This window comes from Rhinopithecus roxellana, chromosome 21 (genome assembly GCF_007565055.1).
Source record: "Rhinopithecus roxellana isolate Shanxi Qingling chromosome 21, ASM756505v1, whole genome shotgun sequence".
NCBI lineage: Eukaryota > Metazoa > Chordata > Mammalia > Primates > Cercopithecidae > Rhinopithecus > Rhinopithecus roxellana.
Window position 1 is genome coordinate 53,904,087 of NC_044569.1, and position 15,720 is coordinate 53,919,806.

A 15,720-nucleotide genomic window follows, 5' to 3' on the forward strand; every position below is an offset into this window, starting at 1 on the left:
GATATTGGGAATAATGCCACTGTAAATATTCTGACCATGCCTCTTTGATACCTATGTGAATTTCTTTTGAGTATATATAGCTAGGAGTAGACCCATTAAATCATCTGATCAAGTTACATATTTCTTCATCTTGGTACAGAGTGTCAAATTATTTTGTATGGTGACTGTATGAATTCATACTCTCATTATATCCTGCCTCTCCGTTAGCATTATAGTCTTTTTAAATTTTTGTCATTTTAATTATGTCTAATTATCCAGATATAAATTTAGATATAAATGTAGTCTAGATATAAATTTAATTTAATACAAAGACATAAAGGTATAAAAATTACATTGAAGCCATGTGACTGTATAAAATACCGTAGGAAATTAAAATGAGAAGAAGCCCTGTGTCCTGCAACATTAAGAGATCTAGAAGAAGAGGAAGAATCAGCAAAGTCACTTGATTTATTAGTGGGAGAACTGAATTTCAATGCATACCTGTCCCTCTTAAAAGTCCCTGCTGTTTCAAACATGCCAAGCTGTCTCAGAATTACACTCAAAAAATATATAAATAAGCTAAGAGTGGCAGACCACTTGTATTCTTGTCATAGCAAAGTATTTTAGGTAAAAATGTTTTCAGTTTGCTTTTCTGTGATGAAGTGGAAGGCAAATTTTTTTAAGGGCAGAAAAAATATAAAAGGCTTTTGTGGGGTGGCTCTAAAGAAAGTGTGAAAGATGATATTAGATCGTTTAAGTTCATTCATTATGACAAAGCAAGTAGAAAAGAGTAAGTAGCTAGCTAAACAAAAAGTAGACAAAATAGGAAAGAAAACTTTTTAATCCTAGAGAGTAAAGTTGTTTTCTGTATGTTTATTTGCTTTTTATTTTGTTGTTGTTTTGTTTGTTTTCTAAAAATGGCAACAACTTGGCCTATGAAATAGGTTTTGCCTTCTTGATTTTAGAGCTTCCTGACATCAGGGAGAAGTGATGCTTTGATTAGAATCTAGTCTTATTGGAGATTCTATGGTCTTCTCTTCTTGGGATTTCCTCTTATCAAAATTAAAATTAAATCTTATGCAGAATGATTTTTACCCTCCCGGGAAACATAGGTAGAAACTTGTGGCTAATTCTGAATTCATTGTTTCAACTACAATCTACCTCAGTTTTTCTTAGTGTTGACCAAGAACCAAGAAACAATTGTTCTTTGTTACGTTAGTAAACATTTTTAACTTAGAACCATGGGGGTAAACAATGTTCTGCAGTCTTATTTGCTGAGATCTTCCCAGAACATTTTATAAAATATTCGTCTGCCCACTCCAACCCTCAGGAAACCTCCCCCGCCCCCGCCCCCCCCCCCCCGCCCCCCTGCCGAGAGTAGTCCACAGTTCTGATGTGCAGTGGGAAAAGGTTTGGGAAATAAAACATGAGTTACTTTCATTGTTTCATATGTATTTGGCTGTCAGCTATCATAATCTTTGGCTTTCAAGGAATGTGTACACTGCTTCTGATTCCATCTGCTGGTGCATGCTCAGTTCTTTTTAGTTCAGCATTTATTTATTTATTTATTATTTTTCTTTTTGGAGACAAAGTCTCGCTCTGTTGTCCAGCCTGGGACTACAGGAGTGCACCACCAAACCCGGCTAATTTTTGTATTTTCAGTAGAGACGGAGTTTCACCATGTTGGCCGGGCTGGTCTCAGACTCCTGACCTCAAGTGATCCACCAACCTCGGCCTCCCAAAGTGCTGGGATTACAGGCGTGAGCCACCGTGCCCTGCCCTTAACTCAGCATTTATATTTTACTTGTTTGTGACTATCTGCCATGTTTTGATGGATGAACTTCCTGTGGTCTATTTGTGTTTCTGAACATCTTCAACACTGGCTGGGCTTATTCGCCTTCAAATCCATTGTCACCAAAGACTGTTAACGCTGGCCTGAGTCTAGGTTGTTTCCAAGCCACACCCTTACCCTATACTCACATACCTGCCTCTTCTCTCATGGTGCCAGTTTCTTTCTCTATTTCTCGTGGCTCTATTGTGAACTTTTAGGATATTGCTTAGTTTTATTTTAATACATATGCCTGGTGTCTTACTCTCTGAATTTCCTCAAAGATGAAAGAAGGGTATTATGTTTATAAATATTTTTGAAGCTTTACTCCCATAAGTATCATGGGAAAAGAAAGACAATATAAAATCTATTTCCTACTCTTCATGAATTTGCTATTAAAACAGGAAAATTAAATATGAAGAGATAACAAATGAAATACAAATTCAAAATTTAAATAACATGTAAGACCACAAGCCAGATGCTCAAGGAACCTGAATAATTGTAAATAGTTATCAGAAGGGATAATAATCAGAAAGAATTTTAAGTGTTATAAAGAAGAGAGAAGATATTAGACTGGAGTAGACAGGGAAGATATTAAAGAGCAAGAAGTACTTGTGCGGAATCTGAAAGGACAGATCAAATTGAACAAATTGAGGCAAAGGAGGTGAGAGCTTATTTTAAAATAACTTTGTAAAGAATACAAGAAAAAAGTCCTAAGAATTTGGGGAACAGAAAGCAAAATAGTTTGTCTAGAAGACAGATGACAGTGATGGAAGGACATATCTGGGTCTATTTCAATTCTAAAACGATGGTGTTGGAATAAAGTAAGATATCTTAGTTGTTAGAGGAGGAGAAGAATCAAAAGGGTATTTTAGGACAAACTGACGGTGGTATGAAGAGCAGGTAAGAGTGAGATACGGGGATTTAAAAGATGATAGAAGAAATTCCACTACTGGATATTTATCTAAAGAAAAGGGAGTCAGTATGTCAAAAGGATACTTACACCCCCAAGTTTATTGCACCACTATGCACGATAACTGAGATACGGAATACACCTGAATGCCCATCAACAGGTAAATGGATAAAGGAAATGTCATATACATACACATGGAATGCTATTCAGACATGAAAAAAGAATGAAATCCTGTCATTTGCCGCAACATGGATGAACTTGGAGGACGTTACGTTAAGTAAACTAAATCAGGCATAGAAAGATAAATACCAAAAGTTCTCACTTGTAAGTGAAATCTAAAGAAGTTGATATCATAGAAGTAGAACTGTGGTCATTAGAGACTGGGAAGAGAGAGGGAGGGTAGGATGGGGAGAGTTTGGTTAACAGATGCAAAATCACAGCTAGATGGGAGGAATGAGTTCTGGTGTTCCACAGCGCTGTATAATGAATGTGGTTGGCTATAATTTATTGTGTATTTTCCAAAAGTTAGAGAGGATTTTAATGTTCACAGCACAAAGAAGTAATAAATGTTTGAGGTGATAGATATCCTAATTACCATTATTTGATCATTACACATTGTATACACCTATCAAAATAACACATAAATACATATGATTATTGCTTGTCAATTAAAAATGAAAGAGGAAAATAAAAGACGCTGAGGTGTTCCAGAATTCTGTTACTCAGAATTTGCCCATATAAAATCCCTAATGTTTTTCCACTGATTTCAGTCCTAAGATAATGATGTTGGAATAAAGTAAGATATATTTCTAAACAGTAAATAAATAAATAGGCAGGAATCAATTAGCTAAAGTTTTTACAATTTCAGATAAAAGATGTATCCTTTTTGCTACTAAATAAAGAGCCTGATTTCTTCAATTAAACAAAAATCTGTATCCATGTAGCTTATTATTAGCTTTTCCTGCAACCATTAAATATGACTCTTTCCCTTTAAATGTTCAGTGTTGCTAATATGGAGAATGGAAGACGTGTCATATTACTCAAATTTTATTAAAACAATACACATATTGGAAAAATTAATTTCAGTCTCGATTCAAGCAGAGGTATGCTCTGTTAAAAGCCATAGCCCCTCTCATCAGGCTCTTTGTGGGCTACTGTAGCAGGCAATTGTCCTCCAATCCTTTCTCTAACAGGCAGTGCACTCTGTTTGTCTGTGTGTGTGTGTGTGTGCGTGTTTATGTGTGGTATGGGTCAATTAGGATGAATAAAGGGATTGTTTACTAATGTAACAAGTAAACCACTGTTATTACTGTCACTGAAATTACCACTCAAGAGACCAAAGCAGAAACTAATCAATATAAGGATCTAGAGAGCAAGAACAGGAATAGAGCAGGTGCATATACGATGGCAGTTTTAAAATATTCAACACAAATTGTATTTTCCTAGGACCTGTCTGAAAAATGTGTCACTACTCTTCCCTATATTACAGAGGTAAACTGCCTTAGGTGGAGGCATAGAAGAAAGGAGGACGAAAGGAAAAAAAAAAAGGGAGGGAGGAAGGGAGGAAGACAGGAAGGGAGGAAGACAGGAAGGGAGGAAGGAAGGGAGGGAGGGAGCGAGTGGTTTTAATGAAGGTGTAATATTGGGCACTATGAACTATAGTTTTTATTTAATATTTTCCAATGTCACCTACCCAGCAATTCTCTGAGGATATCTTAATTAAAGCCTTTAATGAGGAAAACGGAGACTCAACGAGCTTAAGTGACCTGTGCAATGTCAAGTGCTATTAAGAGTAAATAATTAAAAACAAAGCTACCCGTTTATGTTACAAACATTGTCCCACAGTTTGTGCCAGGCTATGTCATTAATATTCTGAGTATGAACTGTTATCATAGTTATTATTGTCATCCCCATTTTACAGATGAGAAAAGACAAATATGGATTTCCTAGGTTACCCAAACCCCCAGTTCACATTATTATGTCATCACTTCTGTGGTAGGCCTTCATTCTACAGATCAAAGGTTGATCAAAAGAATGCATGGTGAGGAGCACAGTGGACAATGCTTAAGGGCCTCAGCTCTGGCAGTGACTGAGTTCTGCATAGTCACCTCAGACTCTGGGTTCCTGAGTGAATTACTCACCATCTTCAAGCTTTACTATTCTCATCTATTAATTAGGGATACTAACCACACCCACACTACTGGGTTTAGTGAGATTTAATAAATTAAAATATTTAGTGCATTTTGAAAAGGATCAGGTATATGCAAAACTAAGAAGTGTTCACTTTTATTTTGCCATTCATTGCAGGAAGAAATTGAAAGAATAATAGTTTGGATGAAACAAGAAACATTCCTCTTTTGTGAATGCACACAGATGTGTGAACACAAACACACTTTATTGCTCATTTTAAAGCATATTAAGAGGGACTGTGAACTGGTAAAGTGTCTAAGGACTTCTGATTCATTCAATAAATAACTACCCAAACATTGACTTTCACATATCCAAGAAATCTTCTGATAAGGGACTTCCCTCATCCACCACTACCACAACTTCTCTAACTATAATAGTTAAAAATCTTTATTCGGTGTTCCATTGTTAAGACCACAAATTATCTACATTATCTCATTTCAGTTCAATTAAAGATTTTTTCCTGGAACTGCAAATCTAGTTTTCTCTCTGATTTCCTTTTCAATGCAACATCTCCAGGCAGGCCCCATCCCCCACTGCCCCTTCAGCTTTACATCCTTCACGCATACTTTGGCGAGAATCAGGTTTCTATCTGCCCAATACACTTGGCAGTGGCAGGATGCTGAAGTGCTTGGAGTGTATGGGGACTAGAACTATCAATATTCTCATGCTGACGTTGTGGTGCTAGCTGAAGTAGAATTATACTAGGCAGAAAGGATAGAAATGATGGTCTGGCAGAGTGACTAGCAATGGCACTTAACTGGTCCCTGCTGAGCAACGAAAAGGACAGATGGCACTGTTTGGTCAGGGTCACCAGAAAACTGGTATTTATGAGCAAAGCCCAAGTGACCGAGTTGATATCATTGATGGGCTTTGCAAACAGTCAGAGTCATTGATAAGAGTGCACCTTGCAAGTGTGTGAGCAGTACAGAGGACCACCGTCTGTCGGTGTGTACAGTTGCAATCCCACCACACTGCAAACACACATACACACAGAAATAATCAGTCATAGACAGCAGCTTGATCTCCAGTGAGACTGCATGCTGGTTTATGGGAGGCGACATGGCCTATTGGAAAAAATCATACTCCAGAAAGTCAGGAGACTCTAGTCCCAGTGCTACAGATGAACAGCTGAACATTGTATGGTAGGTCATTTTAACTTCCTAAGCCATAGTTCTCATTGCTTCCAAAATACTTCCCATACATCTCTATCATTGCCTCACAAGTCAGTTTATACATCTTGTGGACAGGGCAGAGGCTGTGGCTAACTCTTGGTCATATCTGTGGGCTTTTCACAGGTCTAGGTGCACGTGCGTGCATGCATGCTTGTGCGAGTGCACACACACACACACAAACACTTTTTTTATCAATTTCTATTAATTATTCCCAAATGTATATGTTTAAAGAAAATATGCTTCCCTAAGTAAATCAGCACCTAATTTCAAAAATCTGTGTGGTTTATTCAGCACCCTGTTTACTTTCTTTGTTAGCATGATCCCAGGAATTATAGGATCAATAAATTCCTATAATTACTGGTTTTCTCAAGTTGAAAGGAATTGTCACTTTCTCTCTATGTGGTTGAGGCCCCCGGGGTCTCTGAATAGACAAGAACAAACCAGTGTTTGGCACCTGTACGCTAAAATGTTTAGTCAGAGCTCCTCATGCCACCCACTACCCCATCTAATAAGGGTAGCACTCTCCATTGTTTGTGTAGAAAATTAAAAATATTAAAATATTTTCATATAGATGATTTTGTGTGGTGTTTAAAATACATTGGATGAAAATGCAGCTGAAGTTAGAACTCAGGTTCACTGCATCACGTCTTCAAAAAATAAAAACTTTCAGGTGAGAAAATAAAAATAATGTAAACATCGAACTTAGACATCCATGTGTAGGCACATTAGGTTCATCATTTAATATCTATGTGCCTCGGGCCATATTACTTGTGTGTGTGTGTGTGTGTGTGTGTGTGTGTACCTCAGTTTTCTCATTTATAAAATGCAGACAGTAATACTTTCCTCACAAGATCAAGGCAGGGCAAGGGGTATAGGAAGGCAGGGGAATGTAACAGACTATCAGCCATCAGAACACCAAAGTAAACGCGTGAACGTAAGGAGCCTAGCAACATGTGGGCTCATTGAGGGATCATTACATGCTCGTTCATCTCCAGTCATAGACGGGGCAGACATATCATATAGTTCTCATGTAGAGCTGTAGTAACTCTCTTTCTTCAATTTAAAATCTACAGAGCACATATAATCTTGGAGATGTTGTCAATCACAGCCTTTTATCGCTTGAATTCTGTTTTCAATCATCACTTGAGTGAGTAGATACCAATTTACTCTTTTGCTGAGCCTTATTTAGACCTCTTGGCCAATGCTTCCTGACAGTATTACAGTGAGTGATGGTCTGCAGTATAACTGAGGTGGTAACAATTAAGGGTGAGAACAGAAGGCACTGAAATCTTAAAATCTTTTTACTTTGCCCTTGTTTATTTTTTTTCTTTTGCCCTGCAGTGCACACGGTTAGGATAACGCATCGCCATGATGTGACAATTGTTCAGCTTTGTCAGACTCAAAGTTCTGTTAATGAAGTACAACACAGAGGCTCTGGGACATGAATTACGCACTTGGTTGTTTGAGTTGATTTAATTCATCAGATAAAGGCTCAATTTCCTACCTGCTTTCCTAATTCACTGAGGTAGAAGGAATTTGTTGTGTGCTGCTTTCTGCTTACCTCAGAAATATTGTTACTGCTTTCTCTTTGTAAAATCCTGGTACATGAAACTGAATTTACAGAGGCAACAAATTGCAAATGGCCGTGGGAGAGAATACGTTTGTTTATTTTACAAAAGAGTTTTTTCTGTACAAAGAATTCACAACGGAAACATTCTAATAAATTCTGAGTTCCGTAATCCTTTTGGTGTTTTCAGTTTATTTGTTTTGGTCAACTTTTTCACAGTTAACTAAGGCATCTATTGAGCAAATCTCAAAAGATATTTTTTCAACTACCCCTTAAAGACACTAAGTTATCAAGACCCTGCCAATAAAAATTATAAGCCTTCACATCCCTTTGTACCCCTGTATACACTGTTTATGTTCAATTCTCTTCCTCGTATCTCCCTATACTTTTCCTCTTCTGCATCAAAAAAATTCTCCTCATCCTTTAAGACACAATTTAAACACCATCTATGCTGTGATATCTTCTCAACTTTCACATCTCTTATAGCCATCCCTTATCCTGAGTTTCCAAAGCTCTTACATTAGAAGCCTAATATAAACTTATTGTTTTGTATTACACGTTACAGCAAAGTTTCCACCATGAGATGGTGCACCCCCAGAGGTCAGGAATCACCTGAAATCACAGTTATGAATAACACCCCCTCCCTTCTCAATGACTTACATAGTGTTTTCGTACATATTTCACACTTGAAGATGTAAGTTAAGACAACATTTCACCAAATAATTTCAAGATGTGTCCTAGGGACCAGAGAAGGACATTCAGTTCTCATCTGACATTGGGAACCTTTCTCTAATTTTCTCACACAACTTGATAGAAAAACAGCTTAGATTTAGAAAGCCTGAGTTCATGTCCAGTCCTTACTTTCTGACTTTCCTACTTCCGTTACTCTTAGACAAAATCTTTTGATATTTCTGTGCTCAGATACCTCTCCTACTTGCTTTCTTATTTTATGATCAAATAAGATCATAATACAGAATAGGTAAAATGTTATTTTTACCCTAATTTTATGCAATAATATCTTATTTTGCAAAATATGATCATTATGAATCTTAAATTCTTTAAATCTGAAAACATGATTATTATCGTAAGTGTATGCCTGTATACACATATCTCCTGTACTCCATAAATACATATACATATACCTACTATGAAATCATAAAAATAAAAAAATCAATAAAATTAAAATCTACTAAATTAGCATAAATCCCAAATGCAGGTATTTTCCAAAATACCTGGAAAATAAGATACTATTATTATTGAATAAAATCTATTGAATAATTTGATTCTGAACTTGGAGAACCAGATATGAAGTCAAGGAAGGCAGTATTTCATCATGCTCTGACACTGAGGAACAGTCTTGCTGTTTCAAACCACAGTGACAAAGGTCAATATTTAAAACTGTTGTAAGGATTGTTTAGACTCCATAAAACTTTAAAACTGTAACCATGAGATAATTTTAATTTTATTTTACTTTTTTGAAGGTAGGTGAGTGGGTGGGCAGTGGAACAAAACGAGAAGTCTAAAAGAACATATTGAACTTTATTGGATAATTGGTCTTTTCTTGTTATTTTCTTTTGTTTTTAGTTGTAATCACCATACATGTAAGTTTCTATTCTACTGTCATTTATTGTTATTTCACTGAATGTGTGTATATTTATATGTGTATTGTTTCTTAAGTAGTTTTCTTATCATGAATCTTAACTTCATTATTTTTTAAATAAACTTTATTGTGTATATTTAAAGTATACAATATGATGTTGTGGGATAAGTATAGACGGTAAAGTATTTACTATAGGAAAACAAATTAGCATATCCATCATTTCACACAGCTACATTTCATAGGGGGTGGTAGTAAGAGCAGCTAAAATCTACTAATTTATGCAGTACTGTTAACAATAGTCAAGATTTGGAAGCAACCTAAGTGTCCATCAACAGAAGAATGAATAAAAGAAATATGGTACATATACACAATGGAATACTATTCAGCTATAAAAAATAATGAGATCCAGTCATTTGCAACGGCATGCATGGAAATGGAGATCATTATGTTAAGTGAAATAAGCCAGACACAGAAAGACAAACTTTGCATGTTCTCATTCATTTGTGGAAGTTAAAAATTAAAACAATTTAGTTCATGGAGGTAATAGAATGATGGCTACCAGAGGCTGGAAAGGGTAGTAGGAAGAGGGAGTGGAGATGGTTAATGGGTACAAAATTGTGGTTAGATGGAATGAATAAGATATAACATTTGATAGCACAACAGGGTTATTATTGTCACCAATAAATTATTGTACATTTTAAAGTAACAAAAAAGCATAATGAAAGATTTATAACACATAAAAATGATGAATGCTTGAGGTGATGGATACCCCATACCCTGATGTGATTATTACACACTGTATGCCTGTATCCAAATATCTCATGTACTCCATAAATATATATATATAATATATACACCTACTATGTACAAACAAAAATAAAAAAATAAAATCTACTAATTAGCATAAATTCCAAATAAAATATTATTACCTATAATCCTCATCCTATACATTAGATCTCTATACTTGTTCCTCCTAAACGTCTCCTACTTTGTATATGTATCTGTTACTTTGTATAGTGCAGTTTTGATTCAGCTTACTCTGAAAATTGGGGAGTGATGGAAAAGCAGCTTCAGTGGTGTCAGAAGGACTGGATTCTGGATCTGACTCTGCCACTGCTGTATAAATGACCTTTGCAGGTCTCTTCGACTCTCAACGCCTCAGTTTGGCCATGGTCCATATAATTCTTGTGTATCCCTGTTTTCTCTGCAGTTAGTAACACTCTTGGACAATATTACAAATAATTTTTAGTTATAAAAATATAAATATAAATTATATATTTATACAGAATTATTATGCATAGTGTCCAATTAGGTTAAAGATTAAAGAGGCATAGATGTATAAATCAAAGTGATAGTCTAGACGGTTAAGATCTCTTCTAAATGTAACATTCGAGACCTAGGAAATGCATTACCAATGGATCTGTTTTCTTCTTAGTAGTGAGTGATACAACTCTATTTTCTTCTCAGAGTATTAAACACAATATAGTAGAGTTAGATAAAACATCACCCAACTCTAAATTATTATCCCCATGACCAGGCACAAGTCATTTTTCTGACTTCTGTTTTTCTCATCTGTGAAATAGAAATACCGACTCTGACTGTGGTTAGGACTGAGTACAAGCATGAAATACATGTAACCCATGCCTGCCATGCAATGGGGGCTTCATAAATGTCTATGTCTTTCATTTTTCCTCTCTATAGTAACTAGTATAGGACTGTGCATAATACGTGCTCAGTAAACTTTATTGATTACTTGTGGTTTAAAATTCCTCACATAAAGTACATTCATTACTTGACATATTTTAAATCTTGTGGGAATTCCTATTTCAGTAAAGTTGCAAATTCTTTAAAAGTTTATATTCAAAAAATATTTTGGTAAAACCTGGATAAAAACATTTCTCAGGCCAGGCACAATGGCTCGTGCCTATAACCCCAGCACTCTGGGGGGCTGAAGTAGCAGCATTGCTTGAGGCCAGAAGTTTGAGACCAGCCTGGGCAACTTAGTGAGAACCCATCTCTACAAAAAGAAAAAAGAATAGATATTAATACACATAGAAAATCTCCAAGATTTTAAAAATTATAGTCACCATAAATTGAGTTTTTAATCCATGTTTAAGGCTGACTTGGACTTGACTCTCAGAATTGGAAAGAGATGGCAGCTTGATGTATCTTCTTTAGTTTCTTCAGAAGAGCAGATCTCTTCTGCAAATCTCTTCACACAACCCATGGTAATGGGGTTATACAATCCCTTCATATACCTCTGTTGATCTAAGTCTTCAATATGAAAAGTAGCCTTTAAAACATATTTTAGAGCCATGATCATGCCACTGCACCCCAGCCTAGGCTTAAATGAAATAAAATAAACCATATATATTTTTAGCTCATTTGAAAGCAAATATTTTAACCTTCAATAGAAGGTTAATATGGAGAATCAGTGCTTGAGTGTTTATATACTGATATAATAACATCAGATAAGTCACATAGGAAAAGTCCAAGGACCAGATGATTTTATCACTGTGATTTCAAACATTTAGTCATAAGGACAGCATTTTTCAGGTGTGAAACTGTAGTATGAGAAATATTGTCTGGTGTAGTAGCCAAGGTTGCCATTTATATATAATCAATACAACTGAGCTGTTTATACCCTTAAATATCCTTAACTTTCTCTGAAAATGAGCCTGTCGTTCCTGTCTTTTCATTTCACTGGAAAAGTTTTGTTCAAGTACTTAATTATGAATTGAATTCTATTGTACAAAGCAAAGATGAAAGCAAGCCAGGCCACTCTGTAGGCCATGTGCCACATTGAAAATCCATAGTCATTGCAACAGTAACAATGATCAGTCAGCACAAATAATACTTGGGAGAGATCAAAATAGAAGACAAGGCATCACCACTATAATATCAGCAATATCACAAGAAAAGTATGTTGCTGAAGGATGTTCCTGTCCAAAAACTCTTTCTCCAAGTTTCATTACCATGGAATAAAATGAAGTAGGCTGAAAACCAGTCACTCTATCCCCACATCCCCCAAGCTCCTGGTGAAAAAGCAAATACCTCACCAGCAGACAGAAGCAACACGGAGGTACGTTATTGCGACTATTTCAGCATCTCCCTGACCTCACAAACTGCTGGTGGCATTTAATGTGGATTGACCTTTTGCCTGTTTTTTTTTTTTTTTTTAGATCTGTTTTTCTCTCTTCTTCAGTATTTTATTCTCACATTGTTTATTTCTTTCTTCCTCACTGTATCTGACTGAATTCTTAAAAAGTATAACTTCATATTATATAGATCATGTTGTCTCTATCCTTCCTCCATCCCTTCCTCTTTCCTTAAAATCTCCCCTATTTTGATTCCTTCCTTCTCAAATCATTACATTTAGAGGAGAAAGCTGTGTAAAAATTCCTCATTTATACACAATTGCAAAGCTTTTCTTTCACAGTTTTGCCTCCCCAGGAGAGATGAATATTTTTTTTCACTTTGATTTGCATTTTGCTACTGACCACATTCAGATGTACCTAGTTCTTTTATTTTTTATGAGAATTCTCTTTTGTAGGGGAGAAGAGGTAGGGGTGCTGAATTTTATGTTTCTTGCTATCTTTAACTTTGCTGTCCACTAAAGTTACAATCTCCTTCCTCTTCCTTCACTGTTCAGTTTTCTTAGCCCTTGTGGACCCATCCACCAAAGTTGTCAGCTTTTTGGTTTCTTCTGCCAAAAATGTTGTCTTCAACTTTTAATTTTTTTGTCAACACTAAAACTATTGAATTGTCCATGCTAACTATAATATTGCTTCTGCCTTTTACCATTCCCAAAGATAGATTCCCAGTGGAGATATTTCATATTTATATAAAAAGCCGTATTTATTTATTTTCTAGTCACAGCCATAGCTCCGAGCTATCTAACATTTGATCAACCTGAAAAACTACTATGTATCTATTTTTTAAATTTCTTTATATTTGGCCTTTTAGGCTCCTCGAGAATCCCAACAACTGACACTTCTTTATGTACCAAAACAAATTTATTATTCTTCATCTCTATTATCACCTCATCTTTCTCCTTTAATTGACCACGAAGTTTAGTTTGCTCACCCTGCACAGGACTCAAAATGAATATCACTCCATAAATCACTGCCACTTCCAAAAACCAACTTTCTTTCTGATATTCAAAGCCCACACACACTATGTCAGACTATAGATGAGGAAAAAGAACCTCCTAATGAAAGAAAAGAACACAACAATCAACACTGATCATCCTGACTATATGTCTGTGTTTGTAACTGTGTTAATTGAATTTTCATAGCACTTCTTTCTTTATTTGAAGATTTTTGAGAATAGGAGCACATTTTTCTCATGCCATGACAATTTCATACACATTTTTATTATTAAAAAAAGACCTATACACTAAAAGCAAAAATCACCCAGCATGAAATCAAAGAAAACAATTATCCTCTTAAAGTTCTGTGGATCATCACTGGCTATCTGCATTCTCCTGACTCATCAGCATAGCTTTAACAGTCCTGACACTTTGGAGCATCCTGCCAGATGCTCAACTGCCACAGTTCACCTCTAACAGCATCAGCAATATCATTCTTGTTTCACTCTATAGAGCTGTCTCTATAGAGGTCCCTCCTTCCCCAGCATTTGGTGTGAAAACTTACCGCTTTTACCAACTCCCCCTGCTCCCAGCATTACCACCTTGTACTCTCTGGACCCGCCTGATGCGCTGCCCGGGGAGCAGCTGGCTTCATTTTCTACCTCCATCTTACCCGAGGGACTGGAGGAAAAAAAGAAGGAGAAAGTCACCCGTGTCAGGTGCTTGCTCGAATATTAAGCAACTCTAAAACTGTGTCAAAGCAAAGGTTTTAGTACGAGGTAAGAACCATCAGCGTCGGGCTGGCTGCTGGTCCTCCGCTCGAGCGGGTCTCATAGCAACCACTTCAATTGCTTCCAATAAAAATCTGGCTTTTGCATCCCCCACCCTTCCTTCCGATCCTTCACTCTTTCACGTCTCCTACAATCTCTCTCTCTCTGTCTCTCTCTAATTTTTATTTCCTCCCTCATCTGATTCTTTCTGTATTTCCCTTCCTCGCTGTCTGTCTCTCCCCTTTCTCTTTCCTGCCTACCTCCTGCACAGTCACAGCTGTTAGTGGCACACACACATTCGACCCCTTTTCAGGCTGGACTGCTAGAATGGAGTGAATCTGAGACCACACAGGAGTTGCTATGTCTCACAGGATGACTTCTGTAGGTACAAATTCAAAGATACTATTTTCTTTTAAGGATTTCTTCTACTTATAGTCTTGCATTTTATCACTCTTCTATTGCAGTTTTCATTCTGGGAAAATGGGAAAGCAAAACAAAAACAAAACAGAACAGTAACTCAGGGCTCATCAGGATGGATCTTCAGTGTTACTGAAATAAAGCCGGCTAACAGGAATTGTTCAGCTCACTAGACAGTTGCAGGTTTAACATAGGCGGGTAATTGAATTAGATCATTGTCACGTTTGGACAAGGCTCATGCTTGTTTACATTACATTAAGTTATGAGAAACAACCTAAATCACAAGGACTTTGTCAAGCATGAAAGAGATAACTGATAAATATTTTTACTGACAACTGTACCAGCATAAAAGATTATAGAAGAACATTTTTAAATGTCCAAATTATTATTCCCCGTTTGAATTCTTATAAAGCTTTTGCGGTCTTTGTTTTTCTCTAAAGAACTTCTAAACTACAGAGGGTTTAGAATGTTTTCAATAATTCCTAATTATCATAATAAGATCCTGTCTTTCAATCAACATGATGATGTCCAACATGTTTACTGTCTATTTTCTAAAGCTTGAATCCTTAGTAGATGCAGACAAGTGTTTGGTGTGCATAGGCTTGTCTTTCTATCTAGATTTTACGCTCCCCTAGGAAAGGAACTGTATTTAATCTATTTCTTGTGATTCTATAGTGTGTGCACTGAGTAGGCACTCAATATATACTTACTGGTTTGTGGAGAGGCTTCAAATTGTTATAGCCAAGAGCACAGGCTCTTGAGTCCAGATTGCCTGTGTTCAAATCTGGGCTTAGCCACTTACCAGCTATATGACCTTGGGCAAATTCCTTCACCTCTCTGTGTCTCAATTTCTTTATCACTGAATAGTTAATTAAAACCCTACTTTATTAACTCATTATGTCAGTTAATATTTATATAGTGCTTAAAACTGTGTCTGACAGGTGATAAGTACCACACAGGTATATGATATGAAGATGATGTTATTATTTTGAATCTGTGCTGCCGTCAGTCTACTGTTTATAAACACTCGCCCAAGAAGAGAAGATTGTCTTTTCATGTGTTTATTGGCCATCTGTATATCTTCTTTGCCAAAGTATCTGTTCAAGTCTTTTGCTTATTTTCATACCAAGGTGTTTATTTCCTTATTACATTTTGAGAATTCTTTATATATTCCGGATGTAAGTCCTTTATCAT

At 36.3% G+C, this 15,720-nt stretch overlaps 1 protein-coding gene across 1 annotated transcript in view; it reads right to left on the reverse strand.

Annotated features, from left to right (window-relative positions):
* The window catches only part of RIT2 (Ras like without CAAX 2), a 387,902-nt gene extending 373,722 nt beyond the window's left edge, over positions 1 to 14,180 (reverse strand). Inside the window, exon 1 of the mRNA XM_010358789.2 lies at positions 13,905 to 14,180. Within this exon, the coding sequence (XP_010357091.1) occupies positions 13,905 to 14,007 (103 nt within the window). The 5' untranslated portion in view covers positions 14,008 to 14,180. The remainder of the gene's footprint in view (positions 1 to 13,904) is intronic.
* Positions 14,181 to 15,720: the final 1,540 nt, after the last annotated feature.